Source organism: Salminus brasiliensis, chromosome 16 (genome assembly GCF_030463535.1).
Source record: "Salminus brasiliensis chromosome 16, fSalBra1.hap2, whole genome shotgun sequence".
Lineage (NCBI taxonomy): Eukaryota > Metazoa > Chordata > Actinopteri > Characiformes > Bryconidae > Salminus > Salminus brasiliensis.
This window is the reverse complement of record NC_132893.1, coordinates 26,859,539-26,877,600: the sequence shown is the minus strand read 5'-3', so window position 1 is coordinate 26,877,600 and position 18,062 is coordinate 26,859,539. Positions and strand designations below refer to the sequence as shown.

At 40.4% G+C, this 18,062-nt stretch overlaps 1 protein-coding gene across 2 annotated transcripts; it reads left to right on the top strand.

Annotated features, from left to right (window-relative positions):
• Positions 1-230: 230 nt before the first annotated feature.
• ankrd55 (ankyrin repeat domain 55) lies at positions 231-17,684 on the top strand. 2 transcript variants are annotated; one of them, XM_072658720.1, is made up of 11 exons: positions 231-454; positions 2,977-3,096; positions 4,272-4,402; positions 5,180-5,289; positions 7,457-7,517; positions 10,084-10,212; positions 11,711-11,895; positions 13,309-13,476; positions 14,874-15,520; positions 15,606-15,698; positions 17,040-17,684. In XM_072658720.1, exons 1-11 carry the CDS (start codon positions 415-417, stop codon positions 17,324-17,326), a joined length of 1,971 nt encoding a protein of 656 aa, XP_072514821.1. In that variant the 5' UTR covers positions 231-414; the 3' UTR covers positions 17,327-17,684. The 2 variants fall into 2 exon arrangements, with proteins under 2 accessions (XP_072514821.1, XP_072514820.1); XM_072658719.1 differs by lacking the exons at positions 231-454; positions 2,977-3,096 and adding an exon at positions 3,114-3,720.
• The last annotated feature ends 378 nt before the right edge of the window (positions 17,685-18,062 follow it).

Sequence of the window (18,062 nt, the reverse complement as noted above, 5' to 3'; positions counted from 1 at the left end):
ACTCCTGCATCTTTGGTTCACGCGCACAACAAAAACAAGAGCCCCTGCACTCGTGCTTACTGCCACCAGGCTGCACTGACGCATGCGCAATGCGCGCGTCTCCATCCCCATTCACACACACACACACACACACACACACGCATACATCGCTCACAGCCAAATCGGCACATCCTCCTTAGCATCCAGTGGCCACAAATGGAGACGTGGGATTTTCACTGAAGACCCCTGGAGACTCGTTACTCTTCATTATTCTTCATTACTCTCTCTCTCTCTCTCTCTCTCTCTCTCTCTCTAGTTTGTGTCTATGGGTTCCATCAGATCCAGAAGAGAAGCTTCCACACACACCATGTCTTAGTCCACAGTGCCTGTAGTCTGCAGGGGTTGCTAATATTCTCCCTGCTGCCCTGCTCGGCCATGGAGTTCACCTCTTCATCTGTGTTTGACCAGCACAAAGGTAAGAATGGAGGGAGGCGGGAATGGCGAGGTTTGGGGCGGGGGGTGGGGTGGGGGGGTCTGTAGCTGGATGCTGCTGTTGCCATAGTGATGCCCAGCTCCGGGTACTAGCTAAATGCTCTTTCGGCGTGATGGTGATGGTGATGGTGATGGTGCTGGTGCTGGTGCTGGTGCTGGCTTTCCAGTGGAGAACAACGTGTATGTAGGTAGCATCTCCCGAGCTTCATGGGTGCTGCTAACAGTCATTAATCATGGTGTGGAGTTCAGGAATAGGTTGGGTCTGGACAGACGTCTATGAGAATGTGCAGGGTTGGAGGGGAGATGCTAAGAGGTGTGGTGGTGGGTGGTGTATCTATATGTGTGCCAGATCAGTGAGGTACATGGGGTACATTTTCAGTGAGCTGAAATACTTAAATAATCTAGAGGAGCCGGTACATCTCCTCTGTTAAGGAACTCACTTTTCAAAGTAGCAAAGTAGCCCACATGATTCATACATACATATATCAATACAGTATACCATACAGAAGATGCTATTGTACTATATTGGACACAATCATAAACCAACATTCTTATTCGGATATTGTTTGTAATGGTAATAAATGTATGCTGTTACGAGTTTATACTTGAATATAAAGGTAAAGGTAATGGTGCACATATTTGTCACTGTACAGGGAAATGTGTCCTCCGCATTTAACCCATCTGTGGTAGTAATCACACACACACTAGTGCACTAGGGGCAGTGAGTACACACACACCCCGAGCGGTGGGCAGCCAACTCCAGCGCCCGGGGAGCAGAGAGGGTAAAGGGCCTTGCTCAAGGGCCCAACAGTGGCAGCTTGCCAAGCCCAGGAATCAAACCCACAACCCTGTTATCGATAGCCCGGCGCTCTAACCACTTAACCACCACTGCATCACTAGATAAAAACACATGGGGAAAAAAAGTGGAATAGAGGAAAGTGGAATAGGGCAAAAGCTGATCTGAATTTGTATTGATTGTATTGATATTGATAAAACATCGTTGTTGTAATGAATTCCCCTTTTTTATTAAAATCATTTATTTGACTTAAGTAAAACTACTTTTTTCAGTAAACCATTTTTTAAATGGTTTAAAAGGTAAAAAGGTGTTGTAAAATAATTAATAGATGCTTAACTTTCTCTTAACGTGGTGATCCTGAGTCTGAAAAGAACTTTCTCGTATTGGTTTTACAGTGGTGTCCAGTGGTTAGCAATGATAATTTGTATTGATTTCACGTTGATAAGGTCTAGGGTAGTGAATGTAAAATGAAGTGTGGATGTTTAGAGTTTATCACTTAGCCTGTTAGATTTGCTAATTTTTTGTTTTATTTTATTCATCCAAACTAAACATTTGCTTTGTATTGCTTAATTCGGCACATTCTTTAGACTTGAATCCAATTAGTTCAGTTGCTTTTAGCAGCAGTAAATTAAAGCTAAATTACATTTAAATTTAATGCAAACATTTTTTATAGTGTAATGGTTACCATTAAGCCAACTCCCATTAGGAAGCACAAACATCAGGTTGTAATGCTGTAATGATGAGCAGTTTTTTCAGCAGGGAAGCGATGCATTTAGGGATGCGAGAGCTTCACTCCACCAGGCAACGAGGCACCATCAACTTAATCCGACTTAACATATCTGAACCCCTCTAAATGTACCACTTACACCTGCTTAAAATATCCAGACCACCTTAAATTTACCATTGACACCTCCTTAGCATTTCTGACCCACGTTAAATTGACCACTTTCACCTACTTAACATATCTAAACAAAATCTTTAATTTACCATTATTTAACATATGCAAACCACCTTAAATAAATGTACAACATACAACTGTAGACCATATCCAGATCACCTTATATTTGCCAGTTACACCTCTGTTACATATTCAGACTACCTTAAATATACCATTTACTCCTCCATAACATGTCCAAACCACTGTACTCAACATATTTAAACTACATCAAAATTTACCACTTGCCCTTTTTTAATACATTAAAGCCACCTTAAATCTAACACTTAAACCTACTTAACACACCCACACCACCTTAAATATTCCACTTGTACCTTTTCAATATATCAAAACCACCTTAAATTTACTAATGAAACCTACTTAGCATATATGAACCACCTCACATTTACCACTTAAGCCTACTTAACACATTCCAACCAGCTTAAATTAACCACTTAAATCTACTTAACATATCTAAACGACCTTAAATAAAATGTAACACTTACACCTACTTAATCTCAACCACCTTCAAATTAGAGACCCAGGCCCATAGGGGCCACAGTCCTGCAGAGATTAGTTCCATCTTTATGAACTCCAGTATTATCCAATGAGTTGAATCTGTGTGTTGAATGAAGTAGAATGCTAAACCCTACAGCGTTAAGGCCGGTCTATCCACCGGCTCTAAACACTAAACTGGTACAGGTAATGAATGTGACAGAACAGTCTGTTTCAATTCTTCTAGTGCTGATCCGTCTTTCTCCCTCTCTCACTGCAGACTGTGCTGAGGAGGTCGACTTAAATGTGGTGTTCCAAGCAGCAGCCACGGGAGATGTCAACACCCTGACAGCCACGATACGCGAGGACCCGTCCATCCTGGAATACTGTGACAGTGAAGGCATGTACAGCGCACCACTACTGCAGACACTCTCCCAGCACTCACACACACACCCAGTTTCACTACCTCATTGATATTATAACTATTATGTAACTGTTCCTTGCAGCAGACAGGGCTAACTGTATTTTGAAACAGGCAGAGTGGTTAAAATAGATCTTATTCATAGCACATCATGATACTGCACTCAGTGTCCACTTTATCGGAAACTCCTACCTTGTATTTCCACTTATTGGCCACTTTTAATGGTCCACTTACCACTTCCAGAGGCCCACTACATGGATATGCAGTACAATTACACCCGAGCTCATCTACTGTCATGCACAGTCTGTCAGCTGCCCTTTACCTTGATGAGCTACCCCTGCTCATCAGTGCTCATCTTCTGCTAATGAGTGGCCAGTTTCTGACCACAGGACTGCAGTTCACAAAAGATAAAATGTGGGAGGAGGCCTTCAGTACAGCAGTGTCACTGACATGGCAGTGTGTGTGTAGTGCTGGTATGAGTGTATCAGACGAGTCAGGGTTGCTGGAATTTTTACACACATCAGTGTCACTCCTAGGTTAAGAGTCCAGAATCCAGCAAGGAGTGGCTTAGTGGTCTGGAACTGACCACTAGTGAAGCACTAGGTGAGTAATGGAAATTGTGCAGCAACAGATGAACTAAAGTGATATGTCACACTAGCAGGGAGGGTGTATTTCGAACGAAGTGGTAGACAAATGTCCCAAAACAAAAAACAAAAAGTGTATTTTATGGTCCTGGTACAAGCTGGAGGCAAGGTGAGTGTTTTAATGGCAGCACCATGAAGCATTTCTAGCAAAAGATGTAAATATAATAAGTGTGGGAGGTACAAAATGTAATTTTATACACATTCAGAAACTCATTAAGACACTTTGCTACATTAACACCGATATCATGTATGTCATGTATGGCTCTGCCTCTGGTTTCTAGTGTGCAGACTATCATTGCAGACACTTTTGGCTAGAGAACATCTGCCAGATTCAAATTATATTAAAATAGTGAAAAACGGCAAAAATGAAGATACAAGGGTTTTGCGAGACAGCAACGATATGTAAAGTAGACTGAAATACAGTTAGTTCAGTTCAACAGAGAGCATCTGTAGATATGGCCTGTATGGTGAGATGAAGCCTCAAGATCGCTGTTAATGTCTCTGGTTCAGGCTCGACACCCCTGATGCACGCCGTCTCTGGGAGGCAGGTGGACACAGTGAAACTGCTGCTGAAGATGGGAGCATCCATCAACACTCAGGACGCCTGCGGCCGCACCTCACTCTCCCTCGCTACATACTTGGTAATAACCACAGATAAGAAGGGCTGAAAGGAACACAATATGGGTTAGCAAAGTTTACACCACTTAGTGTATGAAAGTAAAAAAGATACATAGTAGGTGGATTGGCTATGCTTCACTGGCCCAAGGTGTGAGTGAAAATTGAGTGTGTTGCCCTGCGATGGACTGGTTCACTGTACAGGGGGTGTTCCTGCCTTGCGCCCAATGATTCTGGCTCGGGACCCAGTGTGACCCTTATCTGGAGGAAGTGGATAAGAAGATGAATGGGTGGATGTTACAATTAAATGTGCTTTAAATTGCTGTGTTTTTGTGTGCGGACATGGATGCATAAGGTGGTTCGTTTCAGCTGAAATTTCTTCCATGTAAATTAAAGTATTTCAGGAGCTCTTTGACATTTTCAGTTTCACAGAGCAGCATAAAGTCATACCATCCATCAGCATAGAAACTGAAGTTTGTTATGCTCTTTTTGGTCTACATTAAATTACTGACGGCCAAAAGTGAGAACTGTGAGCAACAGCAAAGCAGTGCAGGTGCTAAACTGACAAATGTTCAATTCTTTATGTATACCAATTGTCTCAACATAATATTCAGAAGAGCATAAATCCATCAAAATTTTATTTACATGCTTAGAACTGAGTGAGCGTATGTTGTTATGGTTGTAGTGCCACACAAACCTCTCCAAACCTGATTCGAATGTGTGCTGTTCTTTATGTGCAGAATGACATTTCCAGTCGGCTTTTGTGGGTTTACTGATATGACCTTGTGTGCTATCTTTGAAAGGGGTGGCTGGAAGGCTGTGTTTGTTTACTACGAAACGGAGCCAAGCAGAACATCCCTGATAAGAACGGACGCTTGCCTCTTCATGCTGCTACTGCAGAGGTTGACCTCAGGTACAACAATAACAAATCTGACTTTTCCAGTAATGCTGGGGTGAATAGTTTATAGTCCCATCACACAGTATTTATAAGTGAGTATTTTTGCCTGACTTTGTTTATTCACACTTCTCAACATTTCTTAACAAAAAAATAGATGCCATGCCGGAGCCCTACATTTTGGGCTATATTTCTTGAAAATGATCAGTCTTATCGAATAATGAACAAAGGAAACATGTGAGTAAAGACAGGACTGCAAGTTTTTGCTGAAGAGCTTCGAAAAAACAAAACTTATCAAATGAGCTCAGAGAACGTTTTTCAAACTCATACATTGATTCGACTATTATACTGATTCTGAAGGAGTGGGTTCACGTACGTTAGTCATGGGGTTTTAGAAAATGCTTGTTAATTAGCATACATTCTTAGGAACTAGTTAACAAAGAACTTAGCATTACAATGTTTTTGAAAAAATCACCCCTGGTTTAGAAATTGATATTAAACAACATATAGACAAACGTTTTGGGACACCTGTTCATTTTTTGTTTCTTCTGAAATGAGTATCTGTCTCTACTGTCTGGGGAAGGCTTTTTACTAGACTGGCATTGCTATGAGGACTGGATTGAGGACTGGAAGACCCTTAGTAAGATCAGGATGTTGGACAATCACAACATCCTCATTCCTAACTCCCTAACTCATCCCAAAAGAATTGGATGGACTACCATAATTCCAGAGAATTGCAGATGTTTTCACATAGTGTTTACATAGATACATAGCAGATGTTTTGAACCGTATGGCAGTATGTAAGTCTAAAATGATACATTTGACTGCTTAAAAGTAAGTATTAAGCCTTGAGATGTCATGTGTTACAATGATTTTGCTCCAGTTACAGTAGTGCCTAATAGCCCCTTATACACTTTTCTATACTGTATGATAAAATACATCTATTCTAAACAAGCAGCTTAATTGATTGGCCTGTTATTAATAATAATCTCAATAAATAATACTGTAGGCTATGGTTGCTGAGCAATTAAACTGTCTATGATCAATTTATAATAACTGATGTGTCCATCCATATGTCTATGCATGTATAACAATGGTTTTGATCATGGTTCAGCCAATAATATATTAGAAAGAGAACTACTCATTTACAACTGACAATTAACTGACAGAAATTAATGTGGATTGATCATATCATATCTGATCATATGTCAGACATGGGTTAAGTCTAGCCCTAGATTTTACTTTCAGTGGAGAATTTCCATTTAGAATCATCTGAAGTCCAAGACTGGGCTTAATCCTTGTCTGGGAAAGCGGCCCATATTCTTACTCAACACAACTGACCTGTTACAGTCATGAAGTTGCCTGACCCTCAAATCTGTAAATATTATAGACATTTACGGAACTGTTACAAACAGATTACAGGAACTTTGCATTTAGAAACAAAAGTCACTTAGAGGAACAGAAAGCAGTGTGTAGTACACACAGTCACTGGGTCAGCAAGTCAGCGGCACTGGACCAGAATTGGCTTGTGTGTAGTAGTGAATGCCGGCAAACGCTTCCTCTGATAGTAAAGCCATTCTGTAGTCCATCAATCCCTATAGTAACCACAGACCTTTGGTCTGGACAGCTTTAATCTGCACCACTGCCTCTCACGTCTTCCTGTAAGAACAACAATAGAAAAGCCTCAGTGGGGGCTTCCTGTTTCTCCTCGTCCATCTGGCAGTCTGTTTCCACATGGCTGGCGCTGATGATAATGAGGACTCTAGTCTCCAGACACTTACAGTAAACCATAAGTGTTTTTCAATTAGTATTCTCAAGTTGGCTCTGCTGTGAAAGAGCATTGTTAATTAGACTTACTCTAATGACTGTTTTGATATGAGCAGATCAGAGTTAATACTGAAGGCAAGATGGGATGCAGAACAGTCTGATGTGCCTGTACATTATAACAATATGATTATATTCTATAAACTTGGAAGAAGGGTACTAAGCGATGACATAATAGAGCCATGTTTGGTCCTTAAATGTTTGTAAATGAGATGTAAATAAGAAATGAACATTTTGTATTAAGTTTTTCTTTTTTAGAAACATACACCCAGGCAGAGAACTTTTTAGAATACTTTGTTATACTCTATTCTCCCACCATTATATTATACAGTGATATGTTGCCTGTTGTTGTCTTTCATAGACTCATGGCTGTGTTATTGCAACAATCGACACTGTGTGAAATAAATCATCAAGACAATGAGGTGAGAAAGTGTTATGTATACTATCACTATGATTATTAATAACACTACTACTTTATTACTACTATCACTGCTACTACTTCTATTACTACTACAACTATACAAACTAACACATACTTTTGGTGAAAATGTAGGGTGCCAAAACTTTTACCTAAAAGATAGTTGGTTCAATAGCTCTTCCAATCATTTGGCTAATAGAGTTGTGTCCACAAACCTTTAGCCAGAATGTAGGGTGCAGACATACAGACAGACATAATATAAAGTTATAATATAATATAAAGATATAAAGTTGTAGAGATAGACAGACATACAGACAGAGTTGTAGTGAGATAGGCAAACTGACAGACAGATAGTTGTAGAGGGATAGACAGACTGACTGACTGACAGACAGAGTTGCAGAGGGATAGACAGACATACAGAGAGTTGTAGACAGAGAGTTGTAGAGAGATAGATAGACAGAGAGTTGTAGAGGGACAGACAGATAAGGTGATAAAACTTCTCATTTTATGTTCATGAGAAAATGACAGTTTTTCCATAATATCTTAAAGTACAAATATGAATTATGGAAGTATCCACCGTGGCATTTACAAGATCTGCATAGATCTACAACAAAGTTTCTATGTTAAGCAGTTCTTCTGTTATTGATCCTGACAGAACAACAATAGTAAAAAGAATAATAGACCAGGGGATAACAATACTTTGCTTGGCCAGCACTGTATTTAAAGAATTTGTACTTTAGTAAATGCTTGACCAACAGTTGTTTGATGACCTGAGGGATGTAAACAGGGACATATGTAACTGTATTGTGGCAAAGAGAGGTGAAGACCATGAAAAAAATTATGAGTATGGGGACTTGTGGGCATGTGTGATGTGGTCTCTCAGTTTAGTGTGTGTGAGAATTCTAGCAGTGGTGTTCTGAACACTCTTAGATTAGAGAAAGAGATTTTGAGTTAGTCAGATAAGAGAGTGTTGCAATGATCTAGTCATTAGTCAATAATACGTTTCTCACCATGTGCATAAGAGAATGTGCTGGTTTGTCACATCACTGAAGCTGAGTTCACTATCAGTCACTTTAATCACCTTTGTCACATTACAGAAATATCTTCCTCTATATTTTAGACTGATGTAACCTGTCTCCTTAAAGCCCCAGTCATGACTCACTCTTGGCTATCATTTCATGCGCAGTGACATTTAAAAGTCATTGAAAACCAGACGGGTTGGATCATGCTGGCCTGTAATTTTAATATTTAGCAGCCTGTACTTTATGTTCTTAATGGACTACGGGCATAGACTGTCAACAGAGGCACCATCAAAGAAGAATTTACTATTAAAGCTCCATAATTTCATTAATGATTTGAGATCCTGTGCATCCGGTCCATTCAGCTAGAGAGTGCATGTGTCTATTTCTGCATCTAGACCGAAAACAAGGATTAAGGTCAGGTGATTTTTCAGCTCGGTCAAAGTGCCTCAGCGTTCCATCATGTCTGTACAACCATTCAACCAGACATGAAACAGAAGTTAGTGGAAAGTGTGGGCTAAAGTGGGCAAGAAGTACCTGATCTGGCAAGTACATATAGACTTCCATTTGTGGCTAAGGGGTGTGTTTCTGCAATCTTGTAGGGGAGAGCAAGACACAAATTACATGGGATAGTGTATTTAAACAGGTCCATGTAAAATGTACTTTATACAGCCCTGCCTTCTCCTATTCATAGCAATCTGTATATATTGACCATATCCTGACATATATTGCTCAAAACGTGTCCAAAAACACACAAAAAAGTTTTTTTTTTCCACCAAATGTGTGTTGTGTGTGTTCAAGTAACAGAATTTACACAGATATTATTTGAATCCTACAAATGCAAGGACGCAGGAAACTGCAGGAAATATATGAATGTGAAGACCATGGCGGTAGATGTTTGAATCAATGAGCAACATGTAATGTATCCGACAAAAAAGAGCGGGCTCAGCACAGATCCCTGAGGAACACCTTGCATAGCAGTATCAGCATCAGATGTGTGCTGTCATAGACATTTTAAAGATTGTAGGGGGAAGCCGTGGCCTGAAGGTTAGAGAAGCTGCCTTGTAATCAGAAGGTCGTCGGTTCAAGCGGCCTTCTGAACTGACAGTACCTAACTGAAGTGCCCTTAAACAAGGCACCCCACCCCCAACTACTTCCTGGTGCCGTAGCCAGGCTCGCTGTTTCCTAGTGTTTGTGTATGTGTGTTCACTGCACAGATGGGTTCAATATAGAGGACAAATTCCTATGGGTGCAGCACAAATGGCATATTAGTGGTTTGCCCTACTTAATAGCTCATAGTTCAAGTATTTTATTCACAGTATCCTCTAAAATCCATAAATATATTACAATATATCATGCTTATATTTGTTGTTTTCATCTGTGCTCAAATATTTGACATACTGAAACAGCTTTCTTTAATTAAAATTGTCTCTATGTAGAGAACGTTCTAGGTGTTCTAGACCCAATGTAATAAAAGCCAGTATCTCCCATGATTCAGGACACAATCTGAAATTCTGCTATCAAAATACATTTCTGATTATGCCTTGGCAGGGAATGACCGCCCTTCACTGGGCATCCTTCCATAACCGCCCAGAGCATGTGCAGGCCCTGCTGCAGAAAGGAGCGGACCCCACGCTGGTGGATAAAGACTTTAAAACCGCACTTCACTGGGCTGTGCAGGTAGGACCGCTCATACCCTCTTTTTCACCATGGGATGATACGCTAAAAAAGGAAAGAAGAGATGTTTATGTGCCACCTCAAAAGTGTCACAGCTGTACTTTCAAAATGAAAAATGATCTGCTCATACAGTAAAACATAGTATCATGTTTCTTATATATTACATTGTTGTATGGCTGGACTGTGCTGAACTCATGAGTGCTCTGATTTAAAATTAGCAACGTGTGCTTTGATATGAACATGTATTCATCTGTAACAGCAGAACTGCAAGCTGTAGAAAGTAAATGCAGATGGCAATATTGCAGAGTGCACTTGATCTTTTAGTAGAAAAAGCTAAAGAATAGGGATGTTGAAGTGTGTTTTGTTTTGATTTGAATCCACTTAAATGCATATGTGTGTGTGTGTGTGTGTGTGTGTGTGGAGTGTCCCACTGAGGCCTGATTCAGGATGCTCTGTGTGTTAATGATGCACACTCAGCTTGCTTTCCCACAGGCTGTCATTGCTAAGTGAACACATGAGACTTCCTGCTCTCAGTCTGTTCACTGAGACTTCAGAGTGAGCTAATGAAGCTGGTGCCATATCACTGATATTATTTATGTACATTCAGCATCACAAAAAAAAACTTTATTCTACAAACTTTTAGAAGAGAAGGAAACTTTGCAAGAGAAAAAAAACTTTTATAATAATATATTATTTTATTCCAAGTAATTTTGGAGCATTTCTATTGGTCCTTTTGTCATAAAACAATGTTAAAGACAACTGCAAGATTCAAAATATATCAAAAAGTAATATATATATATATATATATATATATATATATATATATATATATATATATATATATATATATTATTCAACATTTTACACACAATATATGGCTTCCTATAAGGTAGTGTATAATTTTTGTTATCTATATCCCTCTATAATCAGCTTCAACTATCAGTATTGCACACAAGCCCACAAGTAAATGCTGGCCCAATGCAACTGACTTGCTGACCCAGTGACTATGTGTGTGTGTGTGTGTGCACTACGTGCTGCTTTGTCATTGTGGCTTTTTGTTCTAAAATTAATCTGAAAAACGTTTAAAGTTCCTGTAATCCGTTCACAACAGTTACTGTAAAAAATCTGTAATATTTACAAAATTCATGACTAAGCATCTCCAATGGTTTGCTATTTTCTTATAGCCTTCTCCTGCTTAGTGGGCATCAGGTATTTTAATTTTGAGTGCTAAGCAGCTGCTTAGAGGAGCCCATGGCTGCTGATTGTTGGTAAAAAAAAAAGTCTCTGAAATGTGCATCTCCTGGCCTTTTCCTGGCCTAAGAGCTCAAATATGTCAGGGGTGCCCAAAACTTTGCATGGTGCTCCTTCCTTTTATCAGTTCATTTACTAATAACCCAACTATTCACAGACACAGATCATTTGACCAGGGTGCTCCATTCTTTTGTCTGTCAGTCTGTATATCTCTCTAAACTAAAGTGGTGTGTTTTCTTTTCATTATCAGAGTGGTAGCAGATTTATGTGCTCACTGATTCTTGACCATCACCTTGGCTCCTCCGTTATCAACTACGATGATGAAAACGGGAAAACCTGCGTTCACATTGCCGCAGCTGCAGGCTATAGTGACATCATCTGCGAGCTTGCACGCGTCCCAGAGACCAACCTGCAGGCGCTGGATGTGGATGAGCGGTAAGAGAGTGTGTGTTATGCAGCATCTTTGCATCTTATCATCTATATCAGCCCCAAAAAGTGCACAGGATTTCCGACTGCTTATCTCCTCATTTGATACCTACCTCCAGTGTTCCTAATAACAGCCCTGACTCTTCCGACCCTGTGCAGTGCATCTGCTGAAGAGCCGAGAATGAAAAAGCACATTTTATTTATTGTTGTTTTTGTTGTTGTTGTTGTTTTTCCATACAATGTATTATCACAATCAAACAATTACAATTGATTGATACAAATAAATATTTCTATATAATCACACCATGACATGATGATGATGGGTATAGATGGACTGATGTGGGAACCCACAACCCCAGGCCCCCAGAACTTTGCGTCACGTACACTAATGTGCAATTCAATAATAAGAACAATGATAATAATAATAAACTGTATTTAAATATCACATTTTAAACATCACAGCTTGAAGTGCTTCACAACTTAAAATAAAACCCAGTAGAACAAGAAAAAGCAGTATAATGATAATAGTAATAATGATTGAGAAACCAACCCTTAAAGTAGCTGAGACCTTTAGTTCTCCTTTAGCCTTCCTACCAGCCTGTTTACACAGAGGATTCCTATCTTCATTCTCACTAATTGTAAAAGCTGAATAGAGCTCCAAAGTTTCCATCAGCAGTTTGCTGTAAACACTCCTATACCACAGATCTGCCACAGAGTTCACTCCATCACTCTGCCAACTGCTGTTGATGAAACCTCAAACCACAAAGGTACTCAAATTAACTCTTGGCAGACGTAAAGGTTTCAGTGAAACTTTGTAACAGTAAACTTGCTGTTTGCTGCATGGAGAACAGAGCAGTTAACAGAGAACAGGGCAGTTCTACCATAAACACATCTGGATGACTGTAGTTTGAGTCTGAACTGCATCAGCAGGCTTTAGTCATTCAGTCATAGTCTGAACTCATCATTTCTTTCATTTTTGTATTATTTTTACACATTATTTACTCATCACCACTGTCAGATCAAAACCTCATAAACTGCAGACATTTAGTTTGGCTAGCTCTTGATTGTTGAAGTGAGATGTATCACCATGGCAAAATCCCAGAAAGAAGGTCGTAGATGCAGATCTGAGTCTGAAAGGATTTAATAACATCTCACAAATGTAATCAATTTAATCATTTTGTTGTTGTTTTTTAATTAAAGTTAATTAAAGTGAAGTTTTGTTTTGAAGTCCAGTAGAAATGTGTGGGTTCTGAGGAGTGCTAGCACAACAGCAAGGTCTTGGTTTTGTAGATTTTCACAAAGGACATGGGTAGGATCTGAATAGCTTATCATGTAATATAGATAACTAGGTGTTTGGTGCCCCTGCACATTTGTCAGACAGTGTATACCATGATGTATGTGTATCTGTGTAACTCATGTTAGGACCCCTCTGCACTGGGCAGCTGCAGCAGGGAAGGAGGACTGTGTGCAGGCTTTGCTTCAGCTGGGTGTGGAGGCTGGCCCCAGAGACATCAACGAGAACACTCCTCTGACTTACGCCATGTACTGCGGCCACACAGCCTGCATCAAACTCCTCTCTGCTGAAAACAGGTTAGGGTCTCTGTTTGAAGGGTGCTTTTCAAGTGAACGTTAAAGAAAAACATGTTATTGTACTTCTTAACAAGGTAGTAGGTAGGTCAGTTTTAACTATTTGTCAGGTTTGCTTTAGCCCTTAACACTCCAAGGCTTATTATACACTAAGGCATATTAATCAGTAACTACAGAGACATCTGTGCAAGCTGGTGAGGCTATTCTTCGGTAAGAGAATAAAACGTTGAGGGGGTTAAACAGTAGTAAATGTTAAAGTGTGACATTTAATTTAGTTAAACACATTCTCATTGCAAAAGGACATGATAAGTGTGATAAATATAGGTGCTCCTGCACCTGGCCAATTGAGGTCCCACAACCCTCCAAGCTCACTTCATGGGATTTAACAAGATTTTACTTACAACCTCAGTAACACTATACCAACAGCATATGCACAAAACAGCCTATATCTCCCACCATGCTACACCTTCAGTCACACACTTTCCTTCCCTGTCCCACCTCAGCCCCTCTTATCCACAACCATTGACTGGATCTTCCAGCTACATCTGACAATTGCTTCATGGCTTATGGCGTCTGAATCCAAATTCAACCAGCAAAGACAAAGCTGACCTTTGCTACAAACACCTTTCTTTACTTCTCTAATATATGCCTGCCACCTACACACTCTCACTTCAGCCACAAAATCCACCTAACTTCTTCTTTTCCTTTCAGACGCTCTATCAGCTTCATCTTCCCATAGAACTGTTAGCTCTATATAATAAACTATCCATTTGCTCTCCAAGTATAACACCCTATCCGGCCTCAGTGAAGTTACCGCAATGCAATGTGGAAACTGTAGTTCAATGCCTACTTAAGCCATCACCCCTTTTACCAATTTTCACAGCCTGCACTCGTTCTCCTTTACAATGCTCCTCTCACACAAATCTAATTGCCTACTGCCACTAACAGTCAGCATGCTGTTAACCTCTTAAGTCCTTCTTATCAAATGCACCTGCTAAAGATGTAGGTACCTAATTTTCTCTCAACTACTAATCCTTACATGCTGAAAAAATGTGTTTCAACAACCCATTCTCAGCACGTAATTTACAGCCCACTGCCCAAGGGTGGTAAATCTGAGATTTTGGGTTAACTCAAAAGGTTCAATTAATATATTCAGAGTTATTCTAATAATGTATTTGTGCAGTTCTAACATGCAGCAGTGTTTAGTACCTTAGTACTAACCTTAGTAAACTCCTACTTTTGGGAAAACCCTGATTGGGTTTTCCCAAACCCTAACCCTAACCCTAACCCTTGACCAACCCAAATTAAACTGAAGAAACTCCAGAAAGAGGAGGATCAGGACAAGGGAAGGTTTCTGAAAACACATAGTCAATCAACAGTTATGATCTTCTTGTTTGCAGGTCCGACTCAGCCCGACAGCTTCACTCTCAAAGCACCGATCCGACTATTCGAAAAGAGGGCAAATTCCGTGTGCTGAACCACATCTTCTCCTGTAAGAAGAAGAAAGAGCTGCATGCGGCGCGGCAGAGGGAGCTCAGCCGAGAGCGCCACCTGCAAGAGGAGACCTCTGAAGTGGACGACATCATCACCATGTTCGACTGCATCGTTGACCTCCCGGGCAAAGAGGAGAGCAGAAAGCGCCCCAATGAACCCGAAAAGCTCCATCTGCTGGAAGACCCCGCAGCCAAGGACTACAAGAGCCTGCCGCCCATACGCACACAGAGTCTTCCACCCATCACTCTGGGAAACTCTCTGTTAGCCAACTCCCACACTGCAGCACACAGAACTGTCTCAGGGCAGATGGTCAGTCATTTGGCCCACAGGTCGCAGAAGAGCAAGAGCGAGCATGACTTGTTCGACAGCAGATTGAAGGGTCAGAAAGCTTCTGGTCCTGCATGGAAAACCGAATCGAGCCAGTTGTTAACCCACAAGGCTTGGATTTCGCCTCCATCTGACAGGCTGCTGGATAAACTGTTGCACGAAACGGCTAGTCCTATAGACGTGCTTTGCTCCAACCACACACCTTACATTCAGAGGAACGACCAAGGTCAGTCATGGACACATCCTCTTATTATTGAAATGTGTCTGACTGTACATATATAATGCCTTTTACCTTTTTCTCTTTTTAACAGCTGCAAACACACACCTAGTACCGCTGAGGACACGAGAATCTGGCCTGACACGCAACAGTTTGGCTCCTATTCGTGATCACTGCACTCACAGATGTAAGACATTTCTCTGAAGATGAAACTCTACTTGGTCTTGTCTAGATAAGAAAGGTGCTTAGGAATGTTCCTACATTGTTTCAGTCCTTTTTGACACAAGTGGAGCAAAAGCTGATTATGAATTTCTTCCTTAAACGAAAAAAGATTGAACCCAATCTGGAGTCTGAAATACACTGTATATCCAAATGCATGCAGATGAATGCATTCAGCTACTTCCACTTGCACACATTGCTGACACAGATCTGCAAATACACACACACATAGCTTGCCTAGTTCCTGTAGAGGAGCACTGCCAAAAAATTGGACTCTGGAGCAGATAAACATCAAGCTATCAGCATTCCTAATGCCAGGCATGTGCTAGAGGGGTATAAAGCCCCCCAATACTGAGCTGTGGAGAAGTTCTCTGGAATTATAATAATGATGGCGCTTCATACAATTCTTTTGGAATGAGTTGGGGATAAGGAGGGGTGGTGCTCAGTAACGTTTTTACCAATATATGCAATCAAATCTTCCCAGCAATGCTCCAATATCTAATAGAAAGCCTTGCCTGGATAACACAGACAGTTTCACCAATGGAAGAAACAATAACTAAGCAGGTTCCATCACTTTTAAATCACTTTTGTCCATATAATGTAGTTAATCATAAAATTGGTTGTAGGTGTAGGGGTGGGGACATGAGGGACTGAGTTCAGCACTCTTTGCTAACTGCTGGTAATTCGCTGTTGAATTGAATCAGGTTTGTTTGAACATGAATTCCAGCCTTTCTAAATTGTTTGAAGTTAAAGGAATGGTAGTGCCACAATTCACATAAACAGCAAAACAGGACAGTAATACCCATGTTTATTAATGCTAGCAAGTGAAGCAGCTGTTGGCTCCATCGTTGAGAGATTGCAGGTTTGATCCCCTGTGACACTACAGCCATCTGTGCCTGGAAGTCCCATAGAGCCCAACTGACCTCACTTTATCTAGACAGGTAGGTTTATGTGGGAAGCATAAACTTACCCGTCAGTTGTAATTGGTTGGGTATGTATATCAGTTCTAGGCTTTAAAATGGATATTCATATTGGAAATATGTGCTATTGTGCCATCTCTAAGCAGGGCTGGGCAAAATGACTATATTGTTTATTGTGATAAATTACAAAACAACACAGTGAATCAACACAGTGCTTTTTGAGCATATGGTGGATATCGTCGGTAGTTCTAAAAACTCCCCAACTGCCTGTTTCTTTACAAAGAGAGCAGAAACAGTTCTGGTTAACTGGGTTTAATGCAGTTTGTGACACATTGAAAGAAAATCAACGTTTACAAAATGTTTTCACTCAATTCTCTTCTCATCTTCAGTCTCTTTGCCACCTGATCAAGTCTCTCAAGGAGTAAAGAAGTCCAAATCTCTGCCCCTCAGCTCTCTGGGACGGAATCTTGCAGGACTCCCGCCCCCCTTGACCTCCAAAACCCAGAGACCAAGCGTCCACCAAAGCCAGTCTCTGTTATCCTTTCCTGCCCCGCTGACCACCGAGCCTCTGCGAAACATTCAAGTTCTTCCTGCAATTCCTCATCAAAGAAAACGAAGCCCTTCACCTCCAAAACTTCAGAAAACAACCCAGAGCAGTTCTGACAGCACTACCTGATAGAACTGGTGACAACAGTGAAGGAGGTGATCTCGACTCAGACACACCGCGACCGATTCCTGTCTGTAAACTTGAATTGATAAAGATCTTCAGGTTTTGATGAAAAACTATTGGACTGCAGGTGCCAGTGCAAGTTGTCCATACATGAGGAGAAGACTGAAACTCACTGCTGAGATGTTTGATAAAGTTTAAGAACTTATCTGCCTATTTTTTCATACATTTTTACAGAATAATTGATTTTTTGTCTATGGCATGCACTGTGTATTCTCTGATTTGCTGGTTTACCTTGTAACCTTAACACTTAAACAAATCGTTTGAGTGTCTAATGTGAATGTTTAAATTAACATGATTATCATTCATAATAAATGGTGCATCATTTTTTCAGCTTTGCTTTTGTTTTGTAGTTTTTTTTACTCACCATTTATAAACATCTGTAAACATCTGCATTCTTCACTACTATAAAGAGTAAATAAGCCGATTTTCAGTGCCGCCACATAGTTGCTGAATAGTTGCTTTAGCATGGCTTATTATTAAGTTCTGAAAAGTGCAATTCAAAGTAGTTGAAGACAGATGCAGAACTTCTGGATGGTACTAGGCTCTACATCAAACTATTTTTGCATCTGCTAGAAAAAATCTACTCTCATCTATAATCAATGCCATCTAAAAGGAAATGTTATCAAAGCTTCGCCACAGGCCTGAAGGCCCAGTACCAGGCCAGGCAGTGGTTAAAAGACAG

Excerpts from the sequence above, each read along its gene's own strand:
- ankrd55 (XM_072658720.1), top strand. The coding sequence starts at position 415 with ATGGAGTTCACCTCTTCATCTGTGTTTGACCAGCACAAAG. Across the intron at positions 455-2,976 it reads TGTGTTTGACCAGCACAAAG|ACTGTGCTGAGGAGGTCGAC; the intron begins GTAAGAATGGAG and ends CTCTCACTGCAG. Across the intron at positions 15,699-17,039 it reads TGATCACTGCACTCACAGAT|TCTCTTTGCCACCTGATCAA; the intron begins GTAAGACATTTC and ends TCTCATCTTCAG.